The sequence below is a fragment of the Notamacropus eugenii genome, chromosome 7, assembly GCF_028372415.1.
Source record: "Notamacropus eugenii isolate mMacEug1 chromosome 7, mMacEug1.pri_v2, whole genome shotgun sequence".
NCBI lineage: Eukaryota > Metazoa > Chordata > Mammalia > Diprotodontia > Macropodidae > Notamacropus > Notamacropus eugenii.
The window spans coordinates 61,323,070-61,337,225 of NC_092878.1; the positions used below are offsets into that span (position 1 = coordinate 61,323,070).

At 34.5% G+C, this 14,156-nt stretch overlaps 1 protein-coding gene across 2 annotated transcripts in view; it reads right to left on the reverse strand.

Moving 5' to 3' along the window:
* Nucleotides 1-14,156, reverse strand: part of SPTLC2 (serine palmitoyltransferase long chain base subunit 2) — a 171,541-nt gene that overhangs the window by 87,287 nt on the left and 70,098 nt on the right. For both annotated transcript variants that reach the window (XM_072623679.1, XM_072623680.1), the window contains exons 3-5: nt 9,421-9,575; nt 8,144-8,292; nt 6,639-6,763 (exon numbers count right to left, since the gene is read on the reverse strand). In XM_072623679.1, the coding sequence (XP_072479780.1) occupies nt 6,639-6,763; nt 8,144-8,292; nt 9,421-9,575 (429 nt within the window). The remainder of the gene's footprint in view (nt 1-6,638; nt 6,764-8,143; nt 8,293-9,420; nt 9,576-14,156) is intronic.

Sequence of the window (14,156 nt, forward strand, 5' to 3'; positions counted from 1 at the left end):
CAGTTAGTTTGTAAAGTGTGATTCAACTATGCCCAAAGGGCTATAAAACTGTGCATACCCTTTGATCCAGCTATATACCACTATTAGATCTGTATCCCAAAGAGATCATAAAAAAGCGAAAAGGACCCACATGTGAAAAAATATTTATAGCAGTTCTTTTTGTGGTAGCAAAGAACTGGAAACTGAAGGGATGCCCATCCATTGAGGAATGGCTTAACAAGTTGTGGTATATGAATGTAATGGAATACTATTGTGTCATAAGAAAAGAAGAATAGGAGGGCTTCAGAAAAACCTGGAAAGACTTCCATCAACTGATATTGAATGAAGTGAGGAGAACCAGGAGAACACAGTACACAGTAACAGCAACATTGTATTGATGAATAACTATGATTGACTTAGTTCTCAGCAATACAATGATAATTCCAAGAAAATTTCAAAAGACTTATGGGGGAAAATGGTATCCACGTTAAGAGAAAGAGCTACAAAAACTGAATGCAGATCAAAGCATACTATTTTCACTTTTTTTGGTGGCTTTTCTCTTTTGTTTTATTTATTCTTTCACAACATGACTAATGTGGAAATGTTTATATGAAACCTATATCAAATTGCTTGATGTCTTGGAGAGGGGTGAGAGGTTGGAGGAAGAAAAAAATTGAAACCTAAAATCTTATAAAAAGTGAATGCTGAAAACTATTTTTACATGTGTTAGAAAAATATTATTTACAAATAAATGAGTAAACAAATAAATATTCCCAATCCCCCCCCAAATAAAGTGGGATTCAAACTCCAGGTCCAATGACTCCAAAGTCAGTTTTCAGTATGCCACAGTACCTCTTGATTCCTTAATTTCTTTGTGACGCCTTTTATTGTTTTATATGTATTCGATGTAATAAATACTTTTGCTAGATAATAAAAATAAACTCATTTCTCCAGAGGCAGGATTATGGTATCAAGCAATCCTCTATTTTGGAAAAGTACTGAAAAATTTTTAAAAGTTGAGGAAAGTAATGTAATTGTAAAAAATTGTACAAGTAAAGTAATTGCAAAGAGAAGCAGGAATTCAGCAGAATTTTTTTTTTTAGATTTCACAAAAAAACACAGGAACTAGAAATGGAAGGGACAATCAAAATGATCTAATCCAAATCCCTCATTTTGCAGATAAGGAAACTGAGTTCCTAAGAAAGTGACTGACTTGTTCAAGGTCACACAACTAGTTAGAGGAAAAATTGGGGCTAGATCCAAGTCTTCTCTCTTTTAGCCCAATATGGTTCTATCATGCCACACACTCTCAATTCTTCAGCTAAATAATGCACAATGAAAGACTGGTCCTATATATTTCAGAACTCTGAGACTTAAAATATGCCACTCCTTATACTTGAACTTTTCCCAAATGATTTTTGCTATTGAAAAGATAAGAGAAAGGGTAAGAATAGAACAAAATAAGAAATATATTAATAACAGTGAAATTTTTCTGCAACATTTCTGAGGTTTTTTCTTACTATGGAATCAAGCTATTACAAGGCTGTTCCAAGTAACTATTAAGAAAAATGGAAATCAAAACAACTCTGTGGTTTCACTTCATACCCAGTACATTTGCAAAGATTATCCCCAAAAAATGACATTAATATTAGAGGGACTGCAGAAAGACAGGCACACTAAAGTAATGTTGATCAAGCTATGAATTAGTCCAGTCATTCTGGAAAGTAATTTACTGGAGAGGGAGAGGAAAAGGGGTGAGGGAGAAACAGAAAGGTAGAAGAGAGGGGAAGGAGAGAAGAAGGGAGGAAAAGGGAGAGAAGAAGAGAGAAGGAAGAGAGAAGACAATATACATCAAAGTATTCATAACAGCAATTTTTCTGTAGCAAAGAACTAGGAGCAAATGAGATGTCCAATGACTGGAGGATAACTCAACCTGAATGCAATGGCAATATATAAACAAGGGAAATCTCCTTTTTCTTTCTTTTGGATTTATCTTTTGAAATAGCTCGAAAAATAAATTCCTAAGCATCAAAAATTATGTCATATTCAACACAGATTTCTTGCATATATATTTGATCAGGTTCTGTTACACTTTTCTACTTCATCTGGAAGTAACACTGATATTTCACCACACAGTACATTGGGCACTGAGATGTTGATGTCAATTCTTCTATACCACTGATAAAAATAAAGCAGTATAAAAATATCAGAAAACCTGTTGTAGTTCATGTCTATTATCCTAATTTCACCTACAAATGCTGTCAGAATGATCTGGTTTAGCTCTTTGAAGATTTGAAGATTCTGAACTATTTTTTGTTCTTGTTTGGAGGTGATAATACTCAGTTTTCAATCATCCTCCTTCGTAATGTTTTACATTATACTGTCAACTGGCATTGTCCTTGTATATACTTTATATCTTAGAAAGAAGACTGTTAGCCATTCTCCAACTGATAAATGGTCAAAGGATATGGGGAGAGAGTTTCAGAAGAAGAAATTAAAGCTATCAATAGTCATAGGAAAAAATGTTCTAAATAATGCAAATTTAACCAGCTCTATGGTTCCATCTCATATGCATCAGGCTAAGATGGCAGAAAAGAAAATGAGAAAGTCTGGAGAAGATATAGGACCTTAATGTACTGTTGGTGGAGCTGTGAAACTGGTCCAAACATTTTGGAGAACAATTTAGAACTCTGCCTGTAAGGCTACAAAACTGTTCATATCCCTTGACCCAGCAATACTACTACTAGTTCTGTACCCCAAGAAGATGAAAGAAAAAAGACCCACATATATGAAAATATTTGTAGCAACTCTTTTTGTGGTGGCAAAGAAATAGAAACTAAGGATTGCCCATCGGTTAGGGAATAATTGAATAAGTCATGGCATATGATTGTGATGAGATACTATTATTCTAGAAGAAATGATAAAGGGGAGGATTTCAGAAAAACCTGGGAAGACGTGTGTGTGTGTGTGTGTGTGTGTGTGTGTGTGTGTGTGTGTGTGTGTGTGTGTGTGTGGACACAATGATGCGAAATGAAGTGAGCAGAACCAGGAGAACCACATACACAATAACAGTAATACTATACACAATAACAGTAATACTATAATAATAATCAATTGTGAAAGATTTTGCATCTCTGATCAACACAACAATCAACAATTTCAAAGAACTCATGATGAAAAATACTATTCACCTCCAAAGAGAACCGATGAACTCAGTGCAGAATGAAGCAATTTTTTCACCTTCTTTATTTTTCTTGCTTTTTTTCCCCAATGTGGCTAATAAGGAAATATGTTTTGCATGGCTTCATATAAATAAAAAGTATTATATTTCTTCCCTTCTCAATGGATGAGGGAGAAAGAAAGGATTTGGAATTTAAAATAAAAAATTTTAATTTTTTAAAAGAAGAAAAGAAACAAGATGACTTCTTGGTGCAGGGAATTTCTAAGTTCTTTGGATCTCATGGCAATAACAATTTTATACCCATCATTATGCTTCTCTAAGAATGAGGAAAAAATAAGTAAAATAAGAAAAATAACATAAAGATATTTCAAAATGGAAAGAATAAAAAAATTGAAATAATGCCATAAAATGTTAACAAGTTTAATCCCCAACTCTGACATATGAGAAGGCACCTCCTCAAATTCTTTGCAAAAGACATATAACCTTTGCAAAAAGTATATAAGGTACGTGGCATTAATGTGTTGGTTAGTTTTGCTGAACTGTTTTTCCCCTCTTTTTCATTCTCTGTTTTAAGGGATGGCTCCCTGGGAGAAGAGAAGACTGTAGCTGAAGTCAAAACAAAAAGTATCAATAATCTTTTTTTAAAATGGAGATAGAATCAATATCTTGAATTTTTTCTATCTCCTATTTTTAAGAGTTGGTTGCTTTTACCAGGTTAGAGATTATGATATTGGATAGCTTTTCTTTTCATCTTCATCATTCTAATTTATTTATTCTTACCTTTCTTAGTTCTGATTATCTGATGGCAAACAGGTAGCTGATTCTAAAATAACCAGTAGTTGTAATTTTCTTGCCTCTTAAGAAAGTCAGTTTCATTACCTGTAGTATGTTTCCTGATCTGTAAAATTCAACTGATACACACTTGTACTTTGTACCTAAGAAGGTTTATATGTCGGCCTCTTTCATTTCTTGATCTTAATTAAGCCTTATTTCCTTCTCCTTCCTTAGTATTATATTTTCCTAGCTCAGGTGAATAAGTGAATCTACCCTTCATATATCACAGCAGTAGGAAACATAAGATCTAAGTACATTACAATTATTCTATGGAAATCTCTTCATGATACAAACAATGGAGAAAAATCCTATTTCTCAAATAATTACAGAGCCTGACGATAGCATACCATATCTCAAATCCATCAAAATGATAACTAAGACTTGCTTTTATGACCTTTCATTTCTACATTTATTTCAATTCCTCTTCCAGGGCTACATACTTAATTTTGTGTGTGTGTGTGTGTGTGTGTGTGTGTGTCTGTGTGCGTGTCTGTGTGTGTGTGAAAGAGCAAATTCTTGTGATTCCACTAAATGCAACAAGTATAGAAAATAAGTTCTACTCTGCTGTTTTTCTTAGATGGAAAAACGGAAAGTTTGTGGCCTGTTATAACTTTGGTTTGTTAGAATACTGTACAAGAGATTTCACTTAACCGTATTTTCCAGAGGTTTCCAATGTCATTCCTATGCCCATATTTTTCAAACTGAAGTCACAAAGTATTAAAATATATGATGAGTTAGTTTAAAGAATCTTTCCAGATTCTTTATAGACTTTCTCTACTTATAATATGATTTTAAAGCTGAGAAGAAACTTAGAGATTATCTATTCCAAACCCCTCATTCTGCAGATGAGGAAACTGAGACCCAGAGAGTCTCATCATTATCAGTGACTTGCTGTTAATTAATGCCAGAAGCACTTTTTATAGAAGCAAAGAACTGTAAATAAGCAAATGCTGGAAAATGGCTAAATAAAGTTAGATGAATGTAATAGAATACACTAGAGAACTACAAGAAATTATGAAGAATTCAGAGAAGCATATGAAGATTTCTGTAAACTTATATAAAGTGAAATGAGCAGAACAACCAGAAAAACAATAGAGTGACTACAATAACAACAACAAAATTAGGAACAAAACAGCATTCTATATCAATAATCAGAAAGTTTGGTCACAAAGAAAGGCTCAGAAAAAGGACTTCCTCCCTTTAGTATAAAAGTGGCGGACTACGGATGTGGAATGTTACATACATTATCAGTATGTTTTTTTGATTGGTTTTGCTGAACTGCTTGTTTCCCCATCTTTCTTTCCTTCTTTAAAAAATCCTTTGCTGTAAGGGATGATTCTCTGGGGCACATCAAGGGAAGGGTTATGCTGAGAAATGAAAATGAAGTTAAAATGTAATATATTTTAAAAAATAAGTAGAAAAGACAAGATTTGAATCCAGGTCTACCAACTCCAAAACCAATCCATTATCCACTATACCATTTCTTCATTGTACAATGGAAGCTGGCACATGTATTATAATAATCCTCATGGTGGTCTCTCTGGTAGGGCTCCACATGAGCAATGAGCCCAAGGACCCCATAAAATTATGTTTCTTTCTGGGCACCAACTCAGCCAACTCATTTAATCACACATTCACAAGATCAGAGATTCAGATCTGAAAAGGATCTCTAAGACCAGCTAGTCCAAATCTCTCATTTAATAGAGGAGGAAACTATGGCAGAGAGAGGTTAAATGACTTTGCTATGGATCACACAACCAGTAAGTGTTTGAAGCCAGATTTAAAGTTTGGTTTCCTGATTCAAATCCTAGGCTCTATCTACTAAACAATGCTGCCTCTGCATTCACCTCTTCGAGGAAAACAAGTCATTCTTTCATTTATTTGCAAGGTCTTTATGTCTCCTGGTATCATTTACAGTAAGAATCTCAATACAGATGTTGTTCAGTTCCTCCACATTAACTCAGTCACTGCACAAAGAATATATTAGAAACATTTAAATCAGCGCTTGTAGACTAAGTCCCATTAGCCCCCCTTTCACAGCAAAATGCATTGGACAAACGTTCATTTTGCATTTTTGTCCATTATCATGTATGACCTGGTAAAAAGAAATTTTCTGAATGATGAGCAACATTCTGGTAACAAGCTCCATAATCAGTTACATTAATCTAAGCACAGCAGACATATACTCTGTCAAAAAGTCTACACAAATACATACTAGCCTGCCTGATAATATTTGCTAGAGTTTTCTGGCACAGCAAAAGTCCAGGGTCATCTCAATGCAATGATAAAGAAAACAGAATAGGACTTTTGTCAAGAATCTTCCACATGAGATGAAAAATTCCCTTAAATTATTTTTTTGTTTGAAAGACCAAAATAAACTTTTTCTGCAAAAAAGGAAGATAGTAATAGATAAGTATAAAATCTTAAGATAACAAAGAGTCATACCTTTACTCAAAGTGACCAAATCTGCCATGGAGTATGCTTATCTGAAAACTGACAATCACTGGATGCAGGTTTGGTTAGTATATAAGGTAATCACAGACAAAACTGAAATTTATAACCCATCCTGTTTGTCTTTCCTTTTCAGCAAAATCAATGGGGAAATGATTGCAATCAGTCTATAACAAATGAGTCATTGCCTTACCTTGCCAACAATAGCAGGAATATTCATTGAGTTGGTTGCAAAACCCATTCCATATGCCATGGCTGCTTCCACTCCCAAAAACCTGGCCACTAACTTCTCTAGCTCTTCATGCTTATCCAGGTTTCCTACATATAGAACAAATACTAGCTTCAAAAAACCCAAACTTTCCAAATTTAAGAATCATTTCTAGTTTGAATCCCATCAGGGTATAACTTTGTAGAAGAGGAATTAAAAAGGACTGAGAGTTTTGTATAATGTTAACTTATTTTAAAGAACATAGCACTTAAAACATTCATAATTTGAAAGACAAATTAGTACTGCAGCAGCTAGCTGTTTACTTAATGACCTACAAAGCTTAATATCTGCTATATGTAGCTCCATATACACATGATAAAGACAAATAACATTGTGAGCTGAACATATAATATCTTTCTGTTTTAATAGCACTAGCTAGAAAATCCAAGGATCTTTCAGGTATCTCCTTCACCACAAAAAAGGCCATCCAAGGTCTGAGAGAAATATAACATGTATGACCTTTTGGCTCGGCTTGTTTTTCAATGGAATCTACTTTGGCGAAGGAATTGAGTGTTTTCTCTAGATGACTGTGAAGATATTTTTGCAACATCCATTAATAGGACTAACATGATTCCATAGAAAATAAAAACAAAACATTTTCATATCCAAAATAGATATTGTCCAAATTTGTACTATTAATCAAAAGAGCCATATGAGGTTGAATGTTATAAGGAGAAGAGTTACAGCAGTGGTACTGGTCAATACTGGTAAGATCGATGCAAATTTTGTAGTTCAAATGTAATTTTTGTAAGTTTAATAATACTATAAAACCAAAGAAGGATAATGCTATCCTATAACGTTCATGACAACCAATTCTTTAAGAACAGACAGATTTTTCTTTTACTCTCTCTCTGAAATAAAAACTAAATTTGGTCTCTAAAAAGTTCATCTTTTTACATAGTTATCTTTTCTATCATTGTGGAGCTTTCCTATATTCAAGCAACTAGTTAACATCAATTAGTAAGGATACTTAGGGGAAAAAATAAAAACTAAGCTTGCTAAATTTCATAGTCAACATTTTGTTTATTTCATATGACTTCTTACGACCTTAGAGATCATTTCGTCCAATTTTCTTTATTTTACAAAGGATGCAAATTAGTTTCAGAGGCACTTAATGATGTACCCCATGTCATGAAGAAAAAAAGAAATATTAACATTACTTTACAGGACCCAGTACATAACAGATACTTAATAAAAAAAAAATCTGTTGGATGATTATTTGGGTCCTTTGACCCCAAATCCAGCGTTCCATAATATGCCGCCTGTCATCAACTGATGTGAACAATGACTAAAAATTCAATGATAAAATATTCAGTTTTAATGTTTTGACTATGTAAAGTTTATAGTCATAATTTTGATAATCAGTTCATTCGCCAATAAGAATTTCAGAAACTTCAGTTTTGCAAATGTAACCCTGGGGCCAAGCTTACCAATCTCCTGCCTACTGCTACAAACTCCAGCTCCATATTCCTCCAGGACTTTGGCTGCTGCTTCTTTGCACGTCCCAGTGTTCTTTGCAAATCCAAGATAGTTGTAGGAACCCATGTTGATAACATCCTTAATTATGTTTCCTGTATACCTATGTTTTAGTAGTATATGGTCAACGAAACCCATAAGTCACAAGAAAAATTTAATAATAAATATACTAATGGTATAAAAAAAGTGCTAGTGAATATAGTAAGTAAACAAAGCCTAGTCATATGCTTTAAAAAGAAAACTCCTTTTGAGTCTAAATCCTATTATATATCTGATCATTTGCAACTGTGGATAATATAAAGCAAAAGCTATTTAAAAACTTTAAGGAACTAGCTAACCAAGGGAAGAATTTAGAACTGGGCATATAGAGCTTGGATAAGTGGCTACGGCAGCTCAAGTAATGGAGCAGATGTTGTGTAGAAAAGGGATCAGATTTGTTCTGCGTGGCACTAGAGAGGAGAATTGGTAAGAGTGGATAGAAATTGCACAGGGGAAGATTTAGATCCATATAAGGAAAAACACATTAACTATTAGAGATGTTTTAAAGTGGATCTGCTTCCTGCAGTAGGCAAAGAATTTTCTATCCTTATCCCTCTCAAGCAACAGCTGTATGACCACTTCACTAATGTTACATGTGGATTGAACTAGACTTGTGAAATCCTCTTCAATTCTAAGATCCTACAATTCTGACAGTTTTTGCTCATCAGATGCTAAGACACATGAAAAAGGAAAAAAACCCTACAGCCCATAGTCAGTAACTTGAAATTTTTTCATACCATATGCAAACTTTAAAGCACTTAAGTTAAAATACTCTATGAATTCCATTTTCCAGACTTTTTTCTTTTTTTGGTAACATTTCCATGTAATCTTATTATAACCCTTTAAACAGTTAAAAAATCAGACATTTTATTGTAATAAGGAGCATAAGGTTGGTTCTGTTCGAAGGCCAAATTTAATGACTCCAAAGCAATACAATATATATGTTATATTGTTGCCCAAACAAAGTCAAATGTAACAGAAATGTAAAATATCAGAAAAGAACTTTTAAAAACTCAACAATTTTAAATCTATTTTTCAATAAAACCTGTAGGTTTATGGTGGGAATTGAGCTTTGCACCCCCCTTTCCAAAAATCTTTCATTCAATTCATTATCAAATGTCTCCAAAATTAAGTCTATTTTGTTTATGTTATAGAGTTATCATCTGGGAAATTATTCATAATACAGACTCACTTGAATGACCAATTATAGTCATGGGAATGTCTTTCCATGATGTCCACCTTGGCTCCAGGCACACTACAGATTGGTCGGTTCCAGTTGTCTCGAATTCGCATGTAGAGGTTCCTTGTGTAGAAGTTTTCAAAGTCCTGATACAATGGGACAAAATCCTGGCCAACAAACAATAAAACAGAGAAAAACCATGGTACTCAAAGTTAGAAAGTTTGTCTTTCTCTCACTGAATTCACATTTTAGCCAGTAATCAATGCCAAAAAGAGTTAAAATATTATAGCTTTTGGAAGTTCATGCACTATAGTTTCAAATAGTTTTTTAAAATCCACAAAATCAAACTTGTAATATTTCCCTCACCACAAATATTAAAGAAATCTAAAATGTAATAGAATCACAAATTTAAAGAGAAATGAGAACTCTAAAGCGTTGAATTTCTGAAACTTCTTGGGACCCATGATATCACAAATGTGGGCACACCCTTAATCCACAAAGACTATAATTCAACTATGACTTTTCCTCCTATGCAATTCTTAGCCATCTTTCCATAAATCCTCTGTAGAGCAACTTACAATTTATTTTTGAGAATCCTTCCTCCCTTGAGATAGTTTAATATTTTTAGATAATATACAATTGTATCTACCTGCTATCCCTGACTTTCCCTAATGATGTGTTTTTAAGCAGAAGCTACTTTTAAAACCTAAAGTTTTCCCTAGTAAAAAAAAAAAATCACTAAATTAGACACTGGGAATGATTTCCTATCTTTGTAAGTTACTTGACATAAAACTAAAAAAAAAAGTGGATAGCTATCTTAATTGTTAAGTACAATTCTGCCTGTACTCCTAGAGCAGGGCTTCATAAACTTTTTCCACTCACAACCCGTTCAGCCCTTCTTAAATGATCCACAGTTTAAGAAGCACTATCCTGTCCTACAGGATGTCAGGAGTTTCTTTTAGTGAGTCAGTAAACACGTGAGTGGTTGCTCTATTCACTCTCCTAGACTATTAAAGGAGTTAGAAAGAGGAGGGAAAAGACAAAAGAAGTAATCCATGCCAATCTATATTGTTTCATAGAATGAAACACTAAAGAATCCAATCTCCTTCCTGAATAGATATTTCACTGACCAATCTTATTTGCCTGATTAAAGATCAGGCACTTCAAGCTGGAAGAGATGTCAAAGGCCATCTAGTTCAATGTTCTTGACTGATAGATAAGGAACTTGAGGTCTAGGGACCTTAGTGTCTGCCTTGCCCAAGGTTACATGTCAGAGGCAGGGTTTAAACTCAGGCCTTCTCATTCCAGATACTGGGCTCAGTACTCACCTTGCTGCCCTTTAATATATAATACATCTCCATTTTATTAATTTCCAGATTAAAATGTTACATATATCTACTTAAGTTGTACTTCAAATAAGATATTGACTTAGAAATCTGTATGAGATATGCACTATGGAAACCTATCTTACAGGAGGAAAGTATGCCTTTGGAAAAGGAGCAAAAAAACAGAACAAGGAAAAACAGTCAATTTTATCTAAAAATAAGTCAAGGTTTTCCCCAAAAGTCTTCTCTTTCATCTTTTAGGGTATTAGTTTCTGGTGCCAACTTCTGGTACAGCCTCAGTCAGGATCAGAGAGAATCTACCAAAATGGTTGAGAATGATGATCCAAAAGTTCATGGTAGGTCAGAGTTCTTCCTAGACTATGTAGGAAAACGAAACCTTTGGGGTCAGTGGTCTGCACTAGAGCTTGTACTCAAAGTGGACAAAAATAATCTTTTCCAGTGAATGTCTGTGCTGGACAAATTGTCAAGGGAATATGAACCCAAGGTAAGTGAAACCTGTCTCTACTTGTACCTGGCCTGGGAATTAGGCAAGGATTCTACTCTTCTCTACCCATTTTACAGAGTGAAACAACTGAAGTCTGGAGAAAGGAGTAGATCTTGGGGCAGAAATGGGGGTGGGGAGCAAGTCTGGAGGAGGCTACGAAAAGAAGGAAGAACAGATTAAACCTTGATCCCTCTCATCTCAACTCCCCCTACCTAAACTCCCAAGGTCGGCACCTCCTACATTTCTAATTCATCTAGGAATGATGGAAGTTCTTCATGGTTAAAAGACAGAAGGAAGAAATCCTAACATTATAACTCCATGCTCAAACTTCTGACCAATGAATTCCTTACTTTCTGCAGGAGCCAGAGGCAGCTGAGTAATTCTCTGGGTAAATTATGCCCCTCTTCTCCCTAATATCAGCTATTGTTCCTTCAGGGCTGGGGCTGTCATTATGATGAGAAGTGTGGCCCGGGGCCAGCAGGGCAGGGCACCCTCTCCACAGTATGACTGAAAAGATAATGGGAGTGGCCCCCATCCACGTACCATGATTCTTTTGCTACTGTTTCTTAAACATACTATTTCAGTCCCTCAGAGACATCCTTTATAGAGGACAAACTTCACAAGCTGATATTCCAATTATTAGAAACCACACATAACTACTCCTCCCTGAATATGAAGTATTATCTCTATGTATTTCATAGTTATCTCAAAGACAGTAGTAATAGGTATGATTTTCAGTTTATGGATTAGAAATAGAAAGATGAAACATCTTGTTCGGAGTTACCAGAATTCAGAAACACAGAGAGTATCAATATTCTTTGGTCTGGGACTGCTTACGTGTTTCCAAAAAGAACCCTCACCTCTAGTCTTGATTCCACAGATTATATTCCTTTCAAAGAATACCGCTTAAAATACATTGTACATCTTATCAAAAGAGATTTCAGTTTGTCATGCTAGCTTTTGAAGTCACTAACAATAACTGTTTTGACCTTCAGATAAAGAACTTGAAAAAACTCATACTCAAAAATCTGTCAGTCCACACAAAAGAATTTAAAACACCATCCTTGACATTCTGAGCCTTAATGAAGAGGAGGGAAGCAGAAGGAGAACCACAATCAAGTAAACCTATTCGAGCAGTCAAGTAATTTCTCAAAATGAACCTCATTTTAGAAAGGTAAACAAGACAACTCCAAAAATTAGGAAAAGCTAGGAAATCAAAGTTCCCATCTATGAAATAATACCACCTAGTACTTGGGCATTAAATGCTTTCAAAGGATTAAGAATTCTCAAGTCTTTCCAAATAATTTGAAAATTAAATTGATATTTGCTCATTTCAAAAATGAGAGCTATCTACTCTCTTATAGTCACAGACAAAACCCTGAAATGTTCAATCTGTAAAAGCCATAGCTGCTAACACAGAACTGAGGATCCTTCCCTATAGCTATGAAAGAACATGCTAAAAAAAGGATCCTGCTTTCTACCCTCTGTCTTTCCATTTCCTTATTTGTTTAGAAGTGAGCAATATGCAGTTCTTCCACAGGGAAAAATTTAAATTAAGAGAATGAAAGATGGGAGAAAAAACCTATACAGTGACACATTTTTATGTTCCTATTATTAAGGAACAAATGATGGTCCATTAACTTTTCAACAAAAAAGCAATATAATTTTTCTCTTAAGCTGTGATTGGGTGCTTTTCCCCCAAACAACAAAACTGTATGTTATTAATTGTCCTAAGAGGCTGTTAGAATAGCAATTACCAGGAAAATCTCTGCTGGTACATTTTGAAGGAAGTCAAGAACAAAATCTTTCCAGGAATCCTTATTCATATAATCAGATCTATTTCCTCCTATTGTATATGAAAATTAAACACTCCAGGTTGTAATCAGTGAAGAGTATTAGATTTGTACTTAGAAGACCTAGGCTTAAATCCAGACAGTACCGTTTCTCAAGCAACCTCAAACAAGCCACTTAACTTCCCTAGTCTTAGGTTTAAAATTAGGGGGTCCAATTAGATGATCCTAACTCCTCTTCCATCCCTAAATCTCTGATCCTTATCATCCCATCCTTCCTATTTCTGGAAATAAAATAATTTAAAATACACCATGAAAACATTAAAGTAGAGCAAGTATATGATGACTACCCAAAATAATTAAATCCAAGATTCCTTATAACTTTCTTTACGTTTAGACATTAATGAACTCAAAAAATTTTAAGTCCTGCTGGACCTAAAATAATATATGTATCTGAACTCCTAGTGCCTTCCTACTGCAAAAGAGATAACTATCTTGGTAAGGCATGTACAGTCTAATGTATACATCTGTGCTCAATTTGTGATTGACATCCAGCTCTACCCAATTAAAAGGGAAAAGAATTCTACCAAGAATTATATCGAATTTGTATAAAAGTTGTTCTTACTACATCTTTATCAAAGGGTCTGTTAATTGAAGAATTCAGAGTATCCTTGATCAATTGTCCTAAGAAGAGAATTGTTACATTAGGTGTAGAAGGACGAATGGTATTGGGAATGCAACAGAGATGGTGCTGGGGATGCAACTTCCTCAGGATATAATAATAGCATGCAACTTGCATGTTATAATCCCCTAGCATTTGGCACCTATTATAACACCACATGACTCCACCTCTCCCCAGTCTATTATTTTAAAAATTCCTCTCTTGTCTAACTCTGCCTCTCAAACAGAAAATGCTTAGTATGGCAGCAGAACACTGATCTTGGAGAAAGACCTCACTTTGCATTCATTCCATTTAATACTCTCTCTAAGAACCTGGGCTAGTTGCCACCTCTTTAAACCTTAGCTTCTCATCTATAAAAAAGGGATAATACCTTCACTATCCATTTCAAAGGTTATATAAATAGGACTTCTTATCTTATCCTTATAACAATAATCCTAAGGTCCAGT